Raw genomic sequence first — 23,858 nt, 5'->3', positions numbered from 1 at the left:
ATGGGCTTCTACCAACAGGCCCAGTCAAATAAACAAGTTTAAAAATGCAGATCATGAAGCCTCTCAACTTTTCCTGCAGATATGCAAATGGTGAAGTGCCTGTCTTGACAGGAGGGAACCTTTAAAAACACAGCTTGTAGGTCATGAGCACGGCTCACAAATGCAATCGAATAACTGTGGAATAACGTCTGTCTTGAAAGTGTAGGTGTGGCTATAACAGAAAATGAAAATTAAAAAATGAAATTGACTTTTTAACCCTGATTACAATTTAATTACATTTGGGAAGAGGGAGTGTAAGGGAGCATTAACATTCACTGGAACATCCTAAAAATGCCCCCCATCCACTGAGCCATGTAATCACTGAGAAGTGGGCTGTAGGGACAAATATTAACAGTAAAATTATTTCTCTTAAAATGATTAATATCCCCTAAATACACAGCATACAAGAACAAAAGAGCATTTCAAAATGAATATCAACATACAACAAGCATACCTCCCACCCCACCCCCCCCACCAAGGTCCTTCCCCAACAGTGTGTACAGTGAAGTTCTCAAAGGAAATGTAAATACGAAAGATACTCCTGAAAGGTGGGAGGAGTGGCTAGAAAACTGTGGTGAGAGACAGGGAGAGAACATAAAAATCATGTCCACAACCAAATGGCAAAAAAGCTACAAGCCTGGTGAGAAAGATGCAAGAAGACCATTAATGGACAGCCGTAATACTGCATGGTGCCATCACTGCCACTGCGAGCTCTCACCTATGCAGAAAGTGGCTGCGACTGCGCAGACTCAGTACATAAACTGACTGTTTACAGCTGTGTCTGTTGCATCCATGCAGACATCACTAGAGACTCATCACAGTCCTTAGTGAACAAAAAGGCCTCCGGTGGAAACCGAACCGGAGGCAAGGATGGCAAATGCATTCAGCCAGTGCACTTCCCATACAGGACGCTCTCCTGTGATGCACTCAGCCAGTGCACTTCCCATACAGGACGCTCTCCTGTGACGCACTCAGCCAGTGCGCTCCCCGTACAGGACACTCTCCTGTGACGCACTCAACCAGCATACTCACCCGTACAGGACGCACTCCTACTCCAACATCCTAGGCCAGCACACTCCCCACACCGGAGGTACCTCTACGCACTTCAGATTGCCTGCCTCACACAGACCATGGGACAAGTGAGGAGTGACATTTCAGACTCGACTCCATGTTCTAATTTCCCATGTTGATCTGCTTCACCACTCCCCTGACCGACATCATAACTGGGGAAATGTTTGGAGTTTAGTTTGCCGCGACTCTGATGGTCTTCAGGTGGGGGCAGAGCCAGAGGCATGCTGGGACTGCGGGTCCATCCGACAGGTACAAACTCTCAATAAGGCATTTCGGTAAAGCTGCACAATCTGGGATCTTTCAGCATTTGCTTCTCTATTTTACAAACAAAAAAAAGGTCAGTTTCTATTTCTTGTAAAATACTTTAAGAATAAAATCAAACTCCCTCCATGTTTACTTGGGGTGAGTCCTGAAACTTAAATGGAATTATTCTAAATCACTAATCATCATATATTATACACATTATATATAAAATGTATAGCTGGTGTCTGATGTTGTGATTTCCCTTAAATTCACATGAGCCATATAAAGGCCAAAAAGGCAGCGTGTGGCATCGTCTGGATCTCATCTTGGACTTGGCCATTTCTCAATGAAATGGGAATGGAAATCACTTTAAATGGCTTATATTTCAATGGACTGGATTCACTGTGATTAACCTATTAACCACCATTAACTCAGATAGCAGATTATCAGATAACCTACGACTCCAACTATGAATCACGTGCCATTAGTTGACTTGACTAGCTGTCTTTTGCAGACCACCTACACAAAGGCTGTGATACATAGGATTTAGCCAAGTCTGATTCGGGTCGCATGCAAGGTCCCAATCCACGTATGTAAACATAATTACAAATTACCTCTGGATGTGGCCTCATCTGACATAACCGGTTGGACTGCAATTCCCAGAATCAGGTTAGGATATTGCTGATCTGTGATTGGTGATGGCACGAAGTCTCAAACAGCAGAAGCAAAAGCCGAGAACTTATGTCGACTAGATGTGATAAGGTAGAATGTACAGGTGCAGTTTCCAAAAAACACTAATATCTAAAGTTACTGTAATCTCAAGAAAGCAGTTTCCTTAAGCCAGTCCCTTACCTGCTTTAATAAAAAACAACTCAGAACATCAGTGTAATACAGAGACAACCAGCTCATTTCTAATTACGAGACAAAAAGCAAAAACAGGATTAAATTATTTGTGTAAGGCCTATATTAGTGTTGATTAGACATCCTTTGGTGTTTTCCAGGTAACTGGGAACGATGAATTTCTCTCTTGCCGTCAGCGGTGAATAAAAGAAAAAAGGTAAATGTGTGGAGAAAGAGAAAAGGTGGTGTGTGAAATCAGATGTTCATCTCACCAAAAGGAACAAAGAGAGCAGGACAAAAGGCAGATGGAGGGTGCAGCCTGACACCCATTAAAACACATCATGTTTGTCTCTTATAAAGAGAACAGCACAAACCCAAAAGAGACCATCTTCTGCAAATCTCCATCACCTTCCACACTATAGGCTTTAGGAATGCACCACGTGTGCTGGTGGGAGAGACCAGCAACCGCGTGCCAACTGGAAAGGCCAGTAACACAGCTAATCCAGCGCCAAACCCAATCATAATCCAGAGCCTGGATCCGGTACAAGACAGACACACATGGACCCACAGACTGCAGCTTTTGTTTTCCATTGATGAAGCGTTTTCCCCAAGAAACAAAGACATCAAGATCATAGTCGTCTGTGAAGTCTGTCAGTTGACCCAAGTGTCCAGGAATAGCAAACCTAAAACACCTTATTCGCTGCAAGTATACAAGTTTAGTTTATAATAGGCACTTGAAAAATCAACACTGGTTCCAATAGTTGCCAAAAGATTACAATCCCAGCCTATCAGAATGCAAGCAAGTTGGGTGCGATCCAAGGGCATCCGAACATTCCGCATTCAGCCAGTCGTCGTCACACATCTTGGAACAGCTCTGTTGGGTGAATGGCAAGGGGTGGCCAGAGGGGGCGCTGTCAGACAGGGCAGGACGGAGCCTGTAAGGCCACAGAGATGCTCCTGTCCTGTAACCCGCAACAGCTGGCAGTGCCTGTGCAGTGGGACACTCAGCAATCGCCCCCCAGGGAGAGCTGGGCTGTGGCACGCTGCAGTTCAGCACTCGCCCGGCGCTGGCTTGGGGGAGGGGGGCTCTGCAGGCCGCAGCTCCCATGCTGCTGCCAGTCTCCCTTCCCCTTCTCCGCACGCACCTTCTTGTCGTCGGCCTCACCAACACCACCACCATCAGCTTCCAGCCGCTGGTCCTCACTCCAGCGCCGCTTGAAGCGCAGTTTCAGGGGGATGCACTTTGTGCTCCCACCTGCGGGACGCTCCGTTGGGGCGGAGCTTGAAGGCCAGAGAGATGAGTGACTGGGGAGAGGTGATGGGGGAGTCACAGGAGTCTTGAACACATCCTCATCAGAGTCGTCTTCAGACGGTTGCGGCGTGGGGCTGCCGTCGGGCTGTGTCTCTGGGGATGAAGGCAGGTCCCGCTCCTTTTCTGCTTCTTTCTCCTCCTCACTGATGTCGGTCACCTCCACCTCCTCCTCTGATTCTACGTCAGAGATATGTTCCACCTTTAAAAAAACAAACAAAAAAAACCCCATTAAACCAGTGGTGTGTCCACGCTGCCCTCTGTCAGCCACTGAAGCCGAAGCAGCATGGAGACATAGAGCAGGATGCCTTGTGCACATGGTGCATCATCAGATTTTCACATGCTTGGCTCACCTTGATCTTAGGCAGCCTATCTATGCTGCTCGAGGAGTTGGAGGAGCCAGGAATCGACCTGGAACCGGGGCCCATGCCATTGGTGGCGGGCCTGTGTGGGGCATGCCCTTCTCGCTGTTTGCGCCCCAATGGTGGTGGTTGAAGCTTGAACTCAAAGGGGAAGAGGTGAGAGTCCTCAGCTGCCTGTGTCGAGCGACCATGGGCCTGAGGCAGGACCGGGTGGGGGCCGGTGAGACCCCGGTCACCGAGCATGGGGCCCGGGCCTTTGTCTCGCCGCTGTGGCTGTGGGATCAGCAGGCTGGAGTAGTGCAGGAAGGCGCGAGGGCTCAGGTGATAGTTATAAACGCTCTGCGTGTGAGCCTGCAGATAGCGCTGCATGTCCTCAGGGCTGAAGGAGAAGCGAGAGCCCATCAGGGGGCTAAGAGACGGCGAAGGCGTGTACAGGTGAGAGGAGGGTGTCAGTGACAGGACTGGAGAGAGTCCGGGGTGGGGGGACACTGGGAAGGGGGACAGCGGCTCTGGGTGAACTCGGGGAGGCTGGATCGTGCGAGGGAGTGAGGGGTTTGGGGGGGGCCCGTACACCCTAAGGAACGAATCGGGAGGGAGGCGGGATGGCAGGATGGCCCGGAAGCCTCGCTCGTCACCCACTCCGCCTTCCTCCAGCTCTGAGTGAACAGATGTGCCATCGCTGCAGTCACTGACGGACCCACGGGCCATGCGGCGGGAGAGAGCCCCCAGCGTGCTGGCAGAGCCGGGGCTGCGGGGGGCCTCGCTAGGGGACAGCGTCTCCACTGGCGGGACCAGGGGGAAGCGGAAGTGGGTTCCTGCCCCCGAGGGCACCGGCGGGGCACTCTGAGGAATTCCGCGGCCTGCGGAGATACGGAGCTGTCAGCACAGTGCAATCACAGAGCTTCACTGGTGGACTGAGCCATCACTACCATCACTGTGAAACAACACTGGATACAGGAACACAGCTATAATCTCACCACATTAGAAGGCAGAGAAGGAAAGGTGGAAGCTCCTCAGCCTCAAGGTTTTTAATATATTTATACAAAAAAGGGTATAAGAAACACAACTGCTTCAAAAGTAGGGATTGTTTTTCAATGCATGGTACAGGGACTGCCTCTAGCACCACATGACAGATGAGAAAACCTTTATGTTTACCTGCAGCACCCATGTCAACAAAGGGATAGTTTACAAGCACCAGCTTGTTGAAGTTGAACTTGTATGTGAATCTCTTCCCTTTGGTCTTGTGCAGAATCCTCTTGTTATAGTAATACCTGTGGATTCCAAGCACATAGGCTTCACAGTTACTTTGAACACATATATGCACTTCTATTGTTAAAAGGAATGAAAGCAAGTTCGGCTGATTGCAGCCACAGCACAGGAATACCATAAAGAGCTATACTGGCACCACTAAAACACTATGGTAGCATGTTCAGCTCCAGAATGGAAGGCTATGGACCATGTTTAGTCAGTCTACAAACAATAGGCAGCATTACGGCCCAGTACCTGTCGAGACATCTATTCAGATATCACCATTACTTTAACCTGATCACTGCTAACACCCATTCTGTAAATGCTGAAATAAATCATTTTTGCATATAAAAGCGTATGACAGTAAATCGTAGGTGAGTTTGGTTTGTGTCTTAACAAAACACATTCAAATGTCATCTTAAAGGAGTCATACTTCTGAAAAGGATTTTATCTTCTTCCTCATTTCTTCTGACAGTGAACCTGCCCAGTTCATCAGGATATCCACACGTACATCCACCAATCTCCCATAATCAATCACTCATCCAACACATTTCAGGTAGCGCAGGGTGCCGGTCCATTCCATCTCTCCCTCTCTCCCTCTCTCCCTCTCTCCCTCTCTCCCTCTCTCCCTCTCTCCCTCTCTCAGAATTTACACCCCTAAAGATGAGAGGCTACAGCTCCACCCACTGAGCCACTTGCTGTTGCAGTTAGCAGGGAATTGTTTTCCCAAGTCTCAAACACACTGTTATAACGTTACTTCTTCCTCACAAACTTTGCCATCAAATATCAGCATCATCAAATATCAGCATTAATTTTAACTTTGCTGTGCTGTAGTTTCGTATACTAATCTACTCACTGTCTACACTGGCACTTGCAAACACATGGTGTGAATTGGATTTTTGTACTTCAAGTCTGAAAACAAAGTCCCCAGAGGTCATCCAGCCTGAAGCACTTACCAAGGCATTTACAGCCCGTTTTCCCCTGAGTGTCTAAATATTTATGAGCAGGAAAATAAATGAGGTACATATGTGTGACTGTCTGTCCCACCAACACAGTAGGTCACACACTACTAGAGAGTCCATGCTGAAGCGGTTCTCATGTTATTGACTTGCAACACTTACAACTGACCCAGCAGAGATAAACCACATCACACAAGTTTAACAAGATCACTATTTTTATAAACAGCTCAATGCCAGATATTATTAACTAAAATGGCTAAGAAACAATGGTTTAAATTTTGGACATTTACAAAGCAATGCATTTCACTTCAGATGTAGACCTATTGTCACACATTTCTGTACCTATACATCTCACAGCACTCTGTCAAGGCTGGTCTTAAATGGCAGATACTGCTGTCTTTTTGTCTCATAAGAATATTTTACTAGACGCAGTTGGTGGAGGAGAGAAACCACCAATTACAGACCTGGCTCTTTCATTATGCTCTCCTAGGTCTGACTGGTATGCTAATCTTCACCTCTGAATTTTCCAGAAAGCAAGCAGGAGAAAGGCATTTTAACACTGCTTTCACATAATTCTAAGATGAAATTTGATACACAGTGAATTGTGAGCATCAGCCCATGCTGCCCATGCTCTGCAGAAGCCACACCCACATGAGGGCACCATACAGGCCGGCTGTGCAGTGCTCAGCAGGACAGCAGACTGGCTACACTGGGCCCATTGTGAGAGGGTGAGCTGGGAACCATGAGAGTGAGTCATGCTCTGTGTCACCGCCTCTGTTAGAATGAGGCCCTTATTCTGGGCACAGGACAGACACACACAGCTCTGCATGTGCCCTCCCCAGCATATTCAGTGTTACCGAGCTGTCCAGTAGTGCCCCAGACACTAAAACTCCAGTCAATCCTAGTCATAGGAGTACCAGTGATAATCTTCCACTTTGTCAGGCAGAACACATAGGGTGTAGATTACAAAAAACTGGGATTAGTGACATATTGCCTCCCACTGGGCACATACCTGAGTGCGCGGCTCAGCTTGTCGTAATTCATCTGTGGCTTGCACTTGCGCGCCCCCCACAGCCGTGCCATCTCCTCAGGGTCCTTGATGACGAACTCGCCGTAGTCACCCTGCCAGGCTATCACATCCTGGTACTCCTCCTTGCGAAGCAGCTCCAGAATAAAGTGCCACAGCTGGACCTGCCGTGAACCTGGGCTGGATTCGGCCTTGCAGGCCCAGTCTGGCAGGGTGAAGCCTTAGGGGGAGAGAAGCCGGGAGATCAACACCCCCAGCACAGGTCACTGGAGGGGTAGCCATGTGCCCAAATGCCAGGAACCTACCCGACAGGCGATTAGCTGGAGCGAGGCCCTGCACATATAACCTAATCCAGAGGTCACACGGGATCTCATGTGGCAAAACAGCTGCAGTTTTGTTCACAGGCCACAAATGCAATAAGGGTAGGTTGGCAGTGGTCGCGTATGTGTGTGTGTCTGCACTTGCATAGATCACATTTGGGGACCAAAACATCCCCAAAGTGTAGTAAAACCTGAAATTTCCCTACTCTTGGGGATTTTCAGGTCCCCATTTGGATAACCTTAGTTTTATACAAATCCGTGAATGCAATCAAAAAAGTAAAAATGCCAAAGGTCTAGTATTTGGGTTGGTTACTTATGGTTAAGGTTAGGGATGGGTAGAGGTTAAGGGTGTGAATGAATGGACGGTCCCCGTTTAGATAGGTACACCAACATGTGTGTGCGTGCGCGTGTGTGAGAAAGAAGAGAGTACACCCAGTGAACAGAGCTTGATCAAAGGGGGCAGCATAAGGAGGGCACTGGTGATATGCTTTACCATTCCTTTTGCAAATTTAACTTGATATACTGAGACCTGACAGTTTTATGTTGAGACTGACAGGGAGACTGGAAGGAAGTGGCCTGTCAAGTCTGCTGCCCTGCAGGGCAAGATGAGATCTGAAGGGGGCATGCAGTTCAAACAGCCCGAGGGTAAAATCTAAATGCCATGCACTGAAAGCATTGCAGTCATGGGAAAACATCTCCAAAAACATCAACGCCCTAAACACTGACACTAGCACTGTGAAGGAAAGACAGACAGTAAAAAGAAAAACGTAAGGCTCAATTCAGCAGCAGATGAACAGACCAAGAAGCATTTAGAACCCCCCCAGCCTCAGTATTTTAACAGTACTCACTGGTTTTGTTGATCTATGCTTAGGCAGACTCACAACACACAAAAGAACCATTTACATTTAACCTTACATCACAGGAAATGGACTGATTTTAGCAGGCTGTGTCAGACCTCAGTCAAACTCTTTATTTGTACTATTTAATGTCATTTTGGGCCTGCCATATCCAACACTTTTTCTATATTTCAGGCCTGTGTTGCTGCCCAGTGTCTGACCTTTGGCTTTGCTAGCTGTGTATAAGGGTAACTCTGCTCTTCATCCAGGCTACAGGGTTATGCCCATACAAATGAATGGAAGGTCTCCACAAAGATATGAATGCAAACATGCGTCCATGTTTGTGTGTGTGTTCAAGAAGTGTAACTTACAAATTTGTTTGTAGTTTATCCTTTAGCATATAGGGGTAGTGGCCAAACGTGTAAAAAAATGCGACTCGAAGATACTAAAAGATAAGTATTTTTTTGTATTTTGTGGTTTTTGAAATGCCTTGCAAGAGTAATATCAACTCTTGATACAACATGAGTAATAGTGTAAAAGAGTGTAAAAACAGGAGATTCAAAGCTGGCCATTACCCTCCATGGTTTTGAGATCCACCGTTTCTAGAGGCACAACTGAGTAGGTGAGCGAGTGATTGTGCCCATGGAGATAGCGTGTGGAAATCAAGCTGATTGGGCCACTAAACACAAATACACAGCTTTCGATGTGAAGGGGAAATCCCATATGTTCGGCGTTTAGAATCACTGCGCAATGAACAACAAGGACAAGAAGGGTCTAGAGAAGGGTCCACTGCCATTTTGTTTGACCAGTGAGGTCAGCCTCAGACAATTGCCCTACATATAAATTGGCTGAACACATGCACAACAGCATCAGAGAACAACAAGATGGGGATGTCAGGCAGAGCCTTGGCTCACGCGTCCTTCACCTGAGAAGTGCCTCTGCACACACCTGCTGAAGGGAAACAGCTGCCTTCACACGTCACTGGAGCATGAAAGGAAGCGAATAGGCTCCTCTACATGAAAACAACAGGCAAGGCCACCGGGACATTTGCTTTGACACAAAACAAGGCATGTATAAATATCCTTTTCTCCAAACAGACTCCAAACAACAAGCGGAGAAATATACACAAGAGCAGGAGCAACAGGCATGGCACTGTCATTGGTCAAAGGCAACGCAAAACAGGGCACTGATCTCATAATAGAAGGGGACCGAGACGTAAGTGGAAATGCAAACAACTCAGAAAACTAAATGAGACTATGCAATAATCGAGGGACTTAGAACAGCCCCCAAAGCACAGTGATCCAGCAGATAAAGCTGCCTGCCTGCCCTGTGTCGGCACGGACTCCACCACGCGAACACTTCTCTCCTCTGTTCTCCGACTATCCTGCTCACTCTCCACACTCACATGTCGCCTAGCAACCAGACACTTCAGCACTAAAAATAAGCTCCAGAAACATACAGAAAAATAAATATAATAATTAATCCTTTCAAACCCCGAGCAAGGACTGAAATAGACCTGGTGACAGTATGTGGGGGGGTGGGGGGGGTAGCAACAGGTTGTGTTGCTTTCTTCTCTATGGAGTATTCTTCCTTTCTAGACTACGCCATGCAGTTGATCTTCTCTGCAAACTTCTCCTTATGGGCAAGGCACACTAACAAAGACATGCTGCAGACACCACACTCTGGGACGTTTGACCCAAATACAAAAATAAAAAAATTAGACAGTGTAAAAAATGATAATAGGAAACACATGCAGGTCACCCTACATGTTGTAGCAGCTAAGAGACTCCAGGCTGAGATTCCAGGCATTCCTGGCCATTGAAAAGGTACAGAACAATTCAGCACGTTTGCGTTAAAGGGCTCGCTGTCTCCAAGGAAGTGGATGAGAACAGCGAGAGGCCCAGAGGCAGACACAGACACAGGAGACTGCCGTCAAATGACATTCTGCCACAATGAGGACATCGCTATCATCTAAACTTTGCATGCTTTTCACTTACTTCTTGGCTGGGTGTGCCTTGCAGAAAAGGCTGCCATTATGGCATGCACTTTGAAGTACATTAATAATCTCTGCACCCCAAAGTAGTACTCAGTCTGTCAGTCTGTTTAGGCTTATTAGATATAGCTGCCTAATGCATAAAAAGGCAACTGTTAAATGGAATGTTGACTACTAAATACGGCTTAATTAAAACATCAAACAAAATCACAATAAAAAAGCACAATGATAACAGGAAACATAACAGGACTTGCAGTTAAAAAAAAAACTAAATCAGAACTTAAGCCAGAGCGATTCAGCTAAGTGGCATGCCTTTAAGTGGACATTGAAAAATGCTTTCCACATTGAAAAATGCATTCCTCCAGTTCTCATAACACTATAGTACTGCCAAACATCACAGCTGTACAGCTGCAGAATACACTGATATCAATGACCCTTTAATAATGTGATATGAACATGATAAAACTTGTGATTGCACGTAGGCTTTACTGATCAGGTAGAAGAAAGAGTAAATCAAAACTATTTCACAGATTCTCCAAAACTTAATATCTGGGCTGCAGACATGAACTACAGCTACAAAAACCAGTTCCCAGACAGACAATATAAAATTAAGCACGGATCAGGTAGAATACAAGTTCTGGGCCACTGGAAAAATCAAATGCATTTTCAAAGGTGAAAAGTCTCCCACTGATTTGGCCAAAAAAATGTCCAAAAAATTAGACTGGGCTACCCATCTCTACATCTAATCTCATCTGAATTGTGGTAATATGTTCAATCAATGAATGACGATGAATCAAAAACATACTGAACTACTTTTTTACATTTAAATATAACAATATAAAACATCCTGCAACTCAAGCATAAAGCATATCATAGTAGTCTGCTACAGCACACAGGATTACGAAAACATCTACGCTGCACACTTACACCCTGCAGAATACAGGGGTTATTATACACTACCTGTCCTTTGTGCAGCATTGCAGATGCGCAAATAATAAGTTTTCATGACCTGATAAATATCAGGCGGCACAACCAAAAAATTACAACTGTACACTTTCTCAAAATAAAAAGTAGCTTCATAAAGCAGCCTAATCGTTTTAGTGTGTACAATGCATGAGACATCTTTAATTCTTTAATCTGTTTTTTTGCATTTATAATTAGCATTATTAGTCCACAATGAAGGTATTTAAGATTTTCATTATGATGTAACATCCTGTCTACTGCTTTCTAAAATTAATTTACAACAAAAGCCTCCTCCAAAACCCAATTAGGTCCAATTAATTTTTTTTAATTACCAATTTTAATAGTTTTCTTATGTTTGGATGGTTGTACCACCTGTCATTTTTGGACTTTAAGACACAAAAAATGCCAAAACGGTATTGTTTCAATGTACTGAAAATATACTCACATTTCATACAATAATGTTAGTGTTAAAAAATAATTTACTCGGGCACAAAATATGTATGACATGCACCCACCTTGTTACAGAGGCCTACTGAAGTTCATTAGACTTTTCTGATCTTCCTTTCACGTGAAGCAAGAAAAAGAGATGCCACTCATGACAAGAATCCATTTTTAACAGATGCTTTTGTCCAAAAGCGACATACAACTGAAAGCAGGGTCATGCAGTCCCTAAAGTAATTGGGGGTTAAGGGCCTTGATCAAGGGCATAACCATGGAATCACTCTGCTAACTCTGGGATTTGAACTGGCAACCTTCTCATCACAAGCAGTGTCCATAACCTGCTGAGTCGCACAACATTCTCCTGCTGTTGCCCAAATACAGGGCATTACTTGGACCATAAAACAATGCATCATAAGAAGCTCTCAAAGAGCATAGTACTGCTCCACTAATTTCAGTAATGCCCCATCTCTCCACGTTCAGCCCCCACTGTCTTTACCACAGATTACAGTGTGCAGCAACAAGAAAGCAGAACACGGAAGTCCCACAGAGCACAAATTTGAGCCTAGTGTGGGAAAGGGCATGGAAGCAGGAGGTAGCAGTGATCCAGCAGTGAGCCAAACTGGCATAGATTTCCCACCGAAGGATGTACAAGTAAACCTGCAAAGTGGCTGTAGAAGCAGCTCAGCCCTCAGAATACTGATTGACTTTTAAAGGTTAACACAGTTAAACCTGACTCAGCTGGACTAAATCTGGAAGAATACATAGATTACTTCCTTGCCAACAAAGCCTCAGCTCAGAATGGTATTCTTAGCTCGATGCATCAATGTTGGTTCTCACCCAACCTGGTGATACAACTAGAATAACGAACCAAGAGTAGAGCTTTAATCATTAATTGTGTAAATTTATCTTTTGTTAATCTGCAGTTTCTATTAAATTCTTAGTTTTACACATATATGCTCCATGAAGTGTTTCTCCATATGTCCTGAAATTTGTCTTATACTTAATGTTTGGCAGCAAACCACAAGCAATTCGGATGTTTGTATGTCTTGGTAATAAAGTGTCAGAATTCTGTGAACTCAAGTTTTAGCCTGCTTTACAAAGGAAGACATTATGCTTTGGTATGGCACACTACTTAGCCACGAGCTTTACACAGGGCTCCACAGCAGCTGCTGCGAGGCCAGCTGCTGATCGTCCACAAGCTTTTCCTCACCTTTAAGCTTGGATAGCATGTTGCAGCTAAATGTGTCCTCTTGGCTCGTCCCTACAGCACAACAGTATCTTCCATCATACAAACATTAAAATGACAACAAAAACAAGTAAAAAAGAAAAAAAGAAAAAAAAATAATTAAAAAATATATAAACTTGACCACTACCCCACCATGTTTGGCTAATCCATACCTCATTTCGGGTAATTTAACCAACAAAATTAATTGACAAACTGAGCTGGTGGTAAAATTTACTTAATACATGTAATGACTATGGTGTCCTTGAGGAGAGGTTTGGGAACCAAAGCAGTGCTCATCTAGCTATCCAGCAAGATATCAGTAACCTTTGGGATAACAGAAGAAGAAACTGGATATTTTTTATAGTGTTATTGATAATTTGCACAGCGTTTTTTTGAGCAAATACACAGTTTCACTCCAGAGAAATATCCTTAAAAGGTTTTACGCAGTACTGTACTTCAACATTCACAAAATATAACAGAATGTGGACTTGAAGACAATTGATATACAGATTTGATACATCAATACAGTGCCCTCCACGCCTTGTAAAAATTTGTAGAGGGTCAGGAAAAAAATCCACCTTTCGGTGAAGTAGCTTCATCTCACACTAAAAAAATGTAAAAATATAATTCTTTTCAACAAAAACACATGTGCCACAATTATTGGCACCCCTGGAAATTTCAGTGAATATAATGTAACTGAAACGTTTCCCATGCTGAGTTGATTGGAGTGAGTAGGAAGCTTCAAGCGGTGATCATGACTTCCTGATTAACTGGAGTACAAACATGAGGTGACGCAGAGGCCAAATTCCCTTAGTCATCCATCAACAGGGGAAAGATAAGAGAACGCACATCAAATGAGGGAGAAGTGTACTGACTTACATACGATTTCATTATTTTTATTTGAATAAATTTATTTCAATGAAAGATTGGATTTTTCATATTTTTTTCAGTGTGACATGAAGCCACTTCACTGAGGTGGATTTTTTTCTAAGCCTTTAATATTTGAAATGCTGATGACACCAACCTTACAGTAGAAGGTGTATAGAATCTGCAGACACTTTGATAAAGTTATAACCGAGACTGGATAAGTGTCAATGTCTTTGGTGCTGGCTAATCATGGATTGCAAGACAAATTGTGGGAAAATTGGGTTCTTGATCAAATCAGCCTTCACTGGAAAATATGCCTAGGATGAAAGCAGCTGTTAAATAAATGTTGCCCACCCTTGAAGTTGTACAGGCATATTTGAACTACATATAGTTATCATTACATAAGCAATCTCTGCCTACAGTAAAAATAGTGCATCCTAAAAGTATAAAGAAACTGCATATTCGGAAGGTAAAGACTGAATCTTGAGAGTGTGCACCAATAAGGATGAGACAACTAAACAGCTCAAAGCAGACAACTGGAGGAAGCACTGCACAGAATTGTAATATGCATAATGCAACAAAAGCGACAATGACGGTCAATGAATGAACTGCTAAATCTTCAAAACTTAAGTTTAAAAACATTATTTTAATATTCCTTTAAAGACTATAGATTTTAAGGTTTCCTTTACAGTTCATTTGTTCCAGCCCTAAAGCACTACAAGCAGAAAGCTGTGAACATGCTGAGATGACATAGGAAACAGGTGCATGCGTATGTCTCAGAAGGCACAAGAGAAGCACCGGAAATTGATGATCCGCAAACAAATCAAAACATTTACCCAGTCATCAACCAACCCCCCTGCAGGTGGTCTACGTAGCACAAGAGAGACATAAGATGCTCTTAATGACAGAAACCCTTTTAACCAACATAGCTTAATAAGAACACATTACGAACTAAAATTTCCAGATATTCAAAACACTCACAGGATCCCCAGCTTCCCAGTAAAGGGACAAAGTCATTCCGTTTGAATTGAACAAATTAAAAAAATAAAATTTTGCATCACCATTTTTAATTTTGGCATGTGAATTAAACATATATTTACTAAAACAGCTACAGCTGTAGCTTGTAGGAAAGCCAAAATTACTCTTTTTGAGTTACTAAAACAGTGAAGGGCTTGGAGCAACAAGTCATTTCTCAAGATGAATTTTTATAATGTATGTGTACTATTATTATTAATCAAGGTTAGTTAAAATGACAAAAAATATAATGTGTGTATGTGTCAGCATGCAGAGAGACATACAGAAACAAATTAATTTCACCACATATACTATTCTGGCATCTAAAAAGCAGTATGTAAAAATTGGAATGCATAAACTGAACCCAAACAACATCCAGTTTAACACAAGAGTTTATCATGCAACTTACATTATATATATACATACATATATACACATACATATATACACACACACACACACACACACACACACACACACACACACAGACACACATTTTTTTAAGGTTTTTTTTTTTCTTTTCATTTCTTGGGTGTTTTCCTACCAAGAACCCCAATGGCTTTACTCACCAAGTGTAATGAAGCTTCTAAAGATTGCAAGGTAAACATCTCACACTAGTTATGTTGCAGTGATGCCAAAGTCACAAATTGCCTTGTATTGGTAAATAGATAAAGGTATAATTCTTTACAATATCTGTACTTGGGGGTACATTAGCATATTCACTGATCAGAGCAAAAAAAGAAAAATTCTAAAGAAATTTAGTTTAGTTTATTGTAGAGGAAAAAAACTTTGGGTCGTATAAATTGTTTATGTACAAAATGGTGCCATCAAAGCTCTGCCTAACTTAGCTGTTATACACTTAGCATTTTGGATGTGCTTTCATTAACTGAATAGAACCCTGCCCTTCAATTTGGCTCATTCAAAGAACAGAGGATTCAGCAAGTCGGCTGTTGGCAGCAGGTCTAGAGAACTATGAGAAAAACTAACACATGCCAAGGACCTGCCACACCCTGTAGCTGTGCAGCACTGGGAAGGAGAACTCTGGCTTCAGCAGGGGCACAAGCAACCACCAATGTTCTCATAAGCCCACTGGACATGCCTGGTCCTGCAAAACAGTAGCTGTTGACTCCAAAGCTGCTCTACAATGTACAGTAAGAACTGAAAATGTGCTCAAAATCACAAGCAGAAATGCGAAGAGAATGGGCTGTATGTTATCACCATAAAACTGTGCACATTCTAGCTGAAATGCACATGTAATTTTCTAAAAAAAAAATGATTAATGTTCCAGATACCTTTCATGAATTCCTACTGGGAGTTCTGGGCTCTCCAGAACAGTTTTTAACACTAATAAGCCGTAATATATGTAGACCTCATATCAACATACTGGAATCACTTGTTAGAAACATGATTTAAGAGTCGAAATTTGAGGCACAACTGATTACTCCTTCAAGACAGTTGCCACAACACGTAATTATCACAGTGCTGCTGTGGTCTGAGGAACAGACACATGTGTGGAGTCAGCAGAACTCTGAGATCATGCCAGGGAGGAACAAGGAGTCAGCAGAGCCGGGCCACTGCACTGTGTGAGCTTGCAGGCACACACACACACACACACACACACACACACACACACACACCCTCTCCACCACCGTGCCCTTCCCTATGTGTGAACACTCAATCAGAAAGTGGTGACAGCAGGAGAAAGACAAGTGGGGCCCAACCCTACAAACAAAGAGTGTTGTAATCCCAACTGCTTACTGTATTACATGATTCACAGGGCTTTCCTTAGATTTCATACTGACTAATATAACAATTATAAGGAAATGTTAAGGGACAAGGGAAACAAAACCAGTGTAAAAAAACATTTCTGTAAAAAAAGTGTAAAAAAGTACCTGAGAATGGATGCCCCAAAACAACCATGTGTTATTTAAAAATTCTATTTAAAAAATTATACGTATATACAGACGCTCCTCTACTTACGAACTTTCAACTTACGAACTTTCAGACATACAAACGAAGAGGACTGCAAGTCCAAATTGTGTTCACTGGGCTCCCGTTTCCTTTCCGCAACATTAATTTGTTTTTTGCACGCCAATTCCGCCTAGTACGATTTCTGGCCGCTACTCCTGCCGCGCAGCAACGTAGCGTGCGAACTCCCAGCATGCTAGATCTTTGTACTGGTGTATACCCTTAAACGATGTTGAATGACGACTTCCGGAACATTTCAGGTTATGAACGGCCGTTCTGAATGCATCCCATTCGTAAAAAGAGAAGCATCTGTGTGTAATAGTACATACATACATACATACATACACACACACACACATACACACACACACCTCACTCCCATCACAAATGTGTTAAAACAGTTTTTATACACATTTTTACTTTTCTTGGTTTGATAAATGCCAGCTCGATATGAAATGAATAAAAATGTACCTGTTACACTATCACACAACTTATCATAGAGATATCAAAGTCAACCATAAGACAGACACCTCCATTTACCCATGGCTCAAAAACTGTCCTGAACCATTGGCCAGACCAGCACAAATACTAAAATTAGTCTTGCACTGATAAGGAAATTTCTGGCAAATACCAATAGCCAATTATTTGAAAAACTGAAATGATACAGATACCGATACCAATTGTTTGGGAGGTTCTGCTTAAGTTCAAAAGGGACATTCCACCCAAATTAAAAAATTAAGAAATTACATTCCAAAAATATGAAAAAACATTTCTTTTTTTGGTAAGAAAACAGTCCCAGAGCACTCTATTGTGTACATCTGATATATTTATGCTATCAAATGCCTACATTAATGACAGACTAGCGTTATTCGGCAGTACTGCAGCCTTCTTTGTTGGAACAAATTTGTTTTTCAGAAACTCTTCACACTCTTCACTCTCGCCTTAAAGTGAGCAATCAAATTTCTTGCGTTCAATGTTTTTTGGTAGATTATGCTTATAAAATTTTAGCAGAGCAATGTTTGCAAGATGCATTTCTAACTACATTAAAATAATCCCAGATAGCAGACATTTGTCTAACTGTTTAGTAAACAGGTTTGCAAAGCAATATGGGTCACAATTTTAAAAGGAATTATCAGCAGCAAATATCAGCTCATTTTTAACCATCAACTGATGGCCTATTGTTGCTGTATCGGATGATACCGATAGTTGGCCAATACAAAATCGGTGCATCTCTAACTGAAATAAAATAAAAATTAAAAATGAAATTAAATATAAAATATTAAATGGTACTGGTGAGTCAAAATACTTAAGATTAAGATACATACACAAGATCACGCAAACTATCATACTCAGTGGGAAATTCAGAGATACCAACTTCATAACTGCTTGTCTTTAGACTGCAAGAGGAAACCAGAGTACCCAGAGGAAAGCCATGCAATACAGGGAGCTCACAAACTCCACACACCTACAGATAGTAAAGGGACAACAGTGCTACCCACAGAGCCAACCAAACCAGGGATAGGAAAAGGAAAACGGTAGCTAATCTTCATTTCTTCATGTGGCAAATGTCAGAGGGAAGTTCATTTATGACCCAATGAGTTCATAATGGGCCCGAGGCCGACTTACACTTCTGCGTCAAATCGACGCCATAGGTACGGTGTAGCCACATACCGTAAGCAATAGCCTGAAGCGCACCTCCCCAGAAATGTAACTACACGTTGCAGCGACGCACACCACAACAACTGTGATTGGTTCACTTGGTAGCATCGCACATCCTCCTACGCAAATGTTTTTTTGTTGTTTGTTCCCAGCTGAAGCTATTTTACCGTGGAACAAGTTGTGTTTAGCTTGTTGCTAGCCTGCTGTTTTTGCCGTGGTTGCAGCCGCTCACGTTATTAAAAAAATTAAACTGATGCAGCCGTTCACACTGGAGCTAAATGACACTGGAAAATTTCAGATATCATAATGTGATTTTTTTGGCAATAAATTTTGTGAGATTTTTCAAGCAAAGAATTTGTTCAAAATTTCTTAAAAACCTGTCTGATTTAAACAGCAAGAATGAAAATGATAATGATTGGCTTGGGCAGTGCATGCAGAGCTCATGCAAAAGCAGTGGCAGTAAGCCACTGTAAGGAACAATCACTAAAAAGACAAAGCTTGCTAAAGTTATTTTTTTCCTATAATGGAGTAAAAATGTTTTAGCAAAACATAAAACCACTGCGCTCAGCTAACTAGCATTTTGGCCGGTGTAATTGCAGAGTGATACAGACACACCAGCACCTACATATAAAAGCTCACAACGGCACAGGCCACTTGTGTAGGCTGCGGCATAAGCTCTGTGCAGTACAAGTCAGCCTTTAGTCCTACAGATGTGACTTGCATTTCTGTTTATTCTGCAAAGACATATATAAGGTATTCAAGTTTTCTGCCATATAAAAACAAAACAAAAGCAAGAAAGAAATTAACTTTTTATTGAATTGGCCCCTGGAACTAGCACATACAACAAAATAAAAAAACACTTTTTTGGAAAACATAAAATATACAAATAATTCTCAGACCTTTAACATAATCCCACAAAATGCAAACCTACCAACGAGAAATGCATCTCATCCTTACTCAGTATTGTGTGACAAAGTGAAAAATCTGCATATTATTCCAATTTGTACAATTCTTTCACTGAACCCATTCAGGTTAGACCAATTTTATTGGGTACAACAGCTGTCCTGTCAGAGTGGTGATAGCTGCATTATTTTAGACTACAAACTTACCAAAACATTATTATGCAGATTAGCTGGTTGATATTTGGTGCATGTACTTATAAGTTATCTTGCTTGTATGCTTATAAGCAGAACCCTGCTTGCTATAAGAAAGCAAGCTGAGCTTTACTAAAAGCTACCAGTTAGAACACCCGCACCAATTCTAAGCGGGTCTGTAGAATTTCTCAACAAACTGGTTGGACTGGCTTTATTATTAACAATTGAGAGTTACAGTTAATGCATATAGAGGTTAATATGACCCACAAGTCATCTTCAGCTTCTTTTTCCATCCAACCATAAACAAAGCAGCTTTTATCTGTATTTTTAATTCAACAGCCTTACATATTTCTACTTATGTCTCATTTGATCATTTATGAATGTCTTCCCTGAACATACTGCCCTATGTACAACTCAGCAGTGTGAATTTCAGAGCTCCTGTTAGCCTACCACAACAGCTAAAAATGCAAAACTGCCAATCTCAAGCTTTTGAGAAGAAAGAAATTTGAAACAGCATCAATTTTGTGGGAAGGTGCAATTTTCAGGTCAAGTTATTATAAAATTCCATAAACAGTCTATTCTTAAACTATAGACCCCGGGAAAGCTTTCAAAATAAGATGACAGATGGGCAGTGATGCTACTAAAGGTCATTAGCAAGCTGGAATGTCAACTATACCAAAACTGTATCCCCAGTAATTTGAAACCTTTATTCAGATATTTTCAAGTACTCATTTAAAAATAAAACTGTAGAGAGAATTATCCTACCACATAGACTTGGGTGGTGTCTAATTTTTCACACCATCATACCATCCATACATTATACCATATTACAGTAATACTGCCCAAATGTACTACCACAGATATAAAAGAACATTGTAATGAATCATTTCAGATGGCAGCCTCCATGACTTAAATATATACCCATAATGAACTTAAAATTCAATGCAAATTCATATTTGACAGAAATATTATTTAATTTTTTAAAAAACAAACCATCACCAATATTGCCAGGAACCTCTTATTAAAATATTGCCCACTGAACGAAACATTAATTTGGAGCATATGATTAAATACACATTTCCCTTATGTCAATCAACTTGATGTTTAAGTATTTTTTTAAGTTTTATAGCTATGCAATTCATCTGTAACTAATAAAAACTTGGATACATAAAAAGCAGAATCTCTCATAACACTTAATCAATTCCATGTTCAGACATCAGATTCCTCTGAACCCCGCTACATAGATTCAATTCATTCTTCATCATGTGTAATTAACCACAACACAAACCAGAGTTTCATAAAGACTTTTTGCATGATTAACTGTAGGTGAGAAGACAGTTTCTAGAACATCAAAATCCTGAAATACTGGGTTTGCCAAATTAGGCATTGCCACACGATGACAGAACACACTGTCTGGCTTCATTATATCCATGTAAAAAAATACAAGTAGGTGAATAAGCCCACATAATTCAGCAGATTTTTCTTTTAGCCATGATATTTACATCTTAATATTCCTAAGATCATACCCCCCCCCCAAAGGCTCTTAGGGCACCAGATCCATGGTCTGGCCCTGCTCTCGTTTCATTTCATTTTAGCGTGACTACCTTAGTTGCTACATAACATACTGTGCTTCTAGTCACTGCAGACCATTTCCTCCCAATCCCACATAAAGAATAATCAAAACGCGCGCGCGCGCACACACATACAATGTCCATAGAAACAAGAGGCACAGTATGAGAAAATTATGGATGGGTTTCTACCCAGATAATACAGTAAAAACGACGGCATCTTGGGTAACATTCCTTATTACTATATAATAAAGTAACCTTGGCATTATAGTATAAATTTCAAGCCAAAAATGCTTTATCCAATCGTAACCTCGAGAATCAAAAACAAAAGTATTTATTACTGTTTTACATTTAACTATTCACGGAAAGATTTTTAGATGAAGTAACGCAAAATAATTTATCATAGATGCATAAAAACAGTCCAAACATAAAAGAAAAAAGGTCAACGACAACAAACAACTAAACAGAGGACATCGTCGCGCCACCACGTAATATCGTCCGCTGGTTACCGTTTGTACTATTAACGGTAATCTTAGAAGTTACTGTGATTGGTGCCTATGACTGCATCAGTCAAGCGAGTGATGTATAAAGTGTTTCTTCGTTGTGTTACTTAATTCTGAATATTTTTTTTCTATAACTGACGTGTATTTGGAGTACAGAAGAAATTAAATAACCTAGATGTAGATAAGCCATATACCTGCGAAAAGACGTAATGAACAGAAGTACACCAGCCATGTCTTAAAACAAAGGTGTTAATTTCTGTGAAAATGTGTTTGCGGGCAGCGAAAGTGCGAATAAAACAATATGCAAGCGCAACCGTGAACAAATTTACTAACAGGGTGTACGTTAAACAGGGTGCTTATTCAATTCAGAGTTGTTTCTAACCCTTTAAAATCAATCATCATGGAGTTTTAATTTAGTTGGTATTTTTGCCATTTAGCTCGTTCACGAATTTGCCAAAGTATCAAGCGTGTTTTAATAGATTTCTAAATCACCATTAGTATGAATAAAGATTTAAAGTTGTATTGGCCCCAAGCAGAAATCAGAATGTAATTATGTTTGAAAGAAAACGTCAAGAGATCCCAGAACTCGTTTGCGGTTGAGCACTTCAAAGGGGACCCCCGCTCCGCATCAAGACAATTACAAACAAGTTTAGCTGGCTACCGAGCAAGACAATGTTACACAACATGCACAGTAAGACACATCTCGAGCATATCACACCGGAGTATTCTCTGAACAACACAAAATAAATGCAATTCACTGAAAATGCATTACTAATTCGAGAACAAGTTAACCCAAAAGTCAGTTTTTGCAACTCAAAGTTTGTTTCTTAATTAGTACCTGCGTATTTAAGTGACATGTGACTCTCCGGCTTTTGTCTGTGTGACCTCAACTGACGGGAAAACAGCCCGTCAAACTGGAGTTAAGTATTTCTCCCATCAGACACACAACTTAGTCAAAAGAATTCTCATAATATTAAGTGTAACCTACAATCATGAGTTAGCCCTCAACACGAAAAGATCAGTATTCCGCGGACAGATATCTTATAAACAGACCTGTCGAGCACCTGAACTAGTAACAACTGAGTGTTAGATTCCGTAAGCAGTACACTCCTTTACACACAACTATCTAGCTAACTAACCTGGAAACGACTTTCCGACAAACTAGTAGTTAGCATCTTGAGTTTATCCATGTACGATCACATCTAATTTTCGAGCTGTTTTCCTATCCCAAAGTTCTGAAATACCCCTATTTCTCCCCACCACTCCAGGGCCGGGAAACCTCAGGATTCACGAACCGAGCCCAGTGTTCCCAGGGGGCAGCGTTTGACAAGTTAGTTAGCGAAAACCAAACAGCTACCGACGCTTCTATAACGGGCTTTGTGAGAACATCCTCCACCGGGCTACACAGTCGCCGCTCACTGCATGTATTTCTCAAACATCCTGCGCGAAACGTCAGGCAGCGTCGGTACTTTCTGCTCGGTACCACTTACCAGCGTCCCCCTGTGTTTTCATTGTGGTTCTCAGGAAGGTAGAGCCGGCCTCCCTGTGTCTTGTGGTCCCTCCTGTCGTTAGCGCGTCAGTTCAACAATCGCAAAGTTTCTTTGCGCTTCTTTGTTACTTTCCCTCGGTCTCTTCACTCCACCGTGAAGTACTTCCACGGTACACTGCTTCGCACACCGCTTGTACCCCGCTTCTTCTGAGTTTGCACGGCAGTGGCGACTTACTTTCTTCCGGTCACCGGGGCGTTAAATGCGGCCGAGTCTTGTCAAACTCCAGGTGTAAGGAAGAGTCCCGGTGGACGGCTTCAAACTAAGAGAGACGTCTCTTCTATCTTGGCCATTACTCGCTTTCCCAGTGTAGAGTAGCATTTCAGCTACCACTCAAAGTATTTCCCCCACTCACAACATCACGCGGTCTAAATTTCAAGAACTGGTCAGTTTTTATTCTCTGTTTCCCCCAGACTTTCTCCAGTTCTCAGCGATCCCTGCCCTCAGTTTCTCCCCCCGTTTCTTTTTTCTCTTTCTCGGGTGTCGCGTTTCGCACTCTATGCTGCACGGGGCCGCCCACGCGGACTCGAGGGGGGGGGGGGTGCTGATCACGCCCACTCGCAGTGAACCGGGTTGGCGTCACTGCAGCGCGAGGCGTCGCCTTGGAGACCGCCAACTTTGACGCGTAATACTCGTGGCTGTCGACATGGGAAGTCAAGTCGCTTCCACCGTTTGTTCAAAGGTTATATATATATATATTTTCCCAGGTCTGAATATTTTTAAATCGACTGTCTATATTTGAAAACAGCGTGCACGTACATT

General features: G+C 42.2%; 1 protein-coding gene across 1 annotated transcript; it reads right to left on the bottom strand.

Moving 5' to 3' along the window:
• Positions 1–243: 243 nt before the first annotated feature.
• On the bottom strand, positions 244–23,600 carry LOC125718672 (ETS domain-containing transcription factor ERF-like). Its single transcript, XM_048992633.1, has 5 exons — positions 23,040–23,600; positions 7,084–7,318; positions 5,020–5,135; positions 3,856–4,724; positions 244–3,704 (listed from the first exon to the last, which is right to left on the bottom strand). Exons 1-5 carry the CDS (start codon positions 23,059–23,061, stop codon positions 3,198–3,200), a joined length of 1,749 nt encoding a protein of 582 aa, XP_048848590.1. The 5' UTR covers positions 23,062–23,600; the 3' UTR covers positions 244–3,197.
• Between the last annotated feature and the right edge of the window lie 258 nt (positions 23,601–23,858).

Source organism: Brienomyrus brachyistius, chromosome 23 (genome assembly GCF_023856365.1).
Source record: "Brienomyrus brachyistius isolate T26 chromosome 23, BBRACH_0.4, whole genome shotgun sequence".
Lineage (NCBI taxonomy): Eukaryota > Metazoa > Chordata > Actinopteri > Osteoglossiformes > Mormyridae > Brienomyrus > Brienomyrus brachyistius.
Note: the sequence above shows the minus strand (reverse complement) of the source record. Positions and strands in the feature narration are given on the sequence as shown.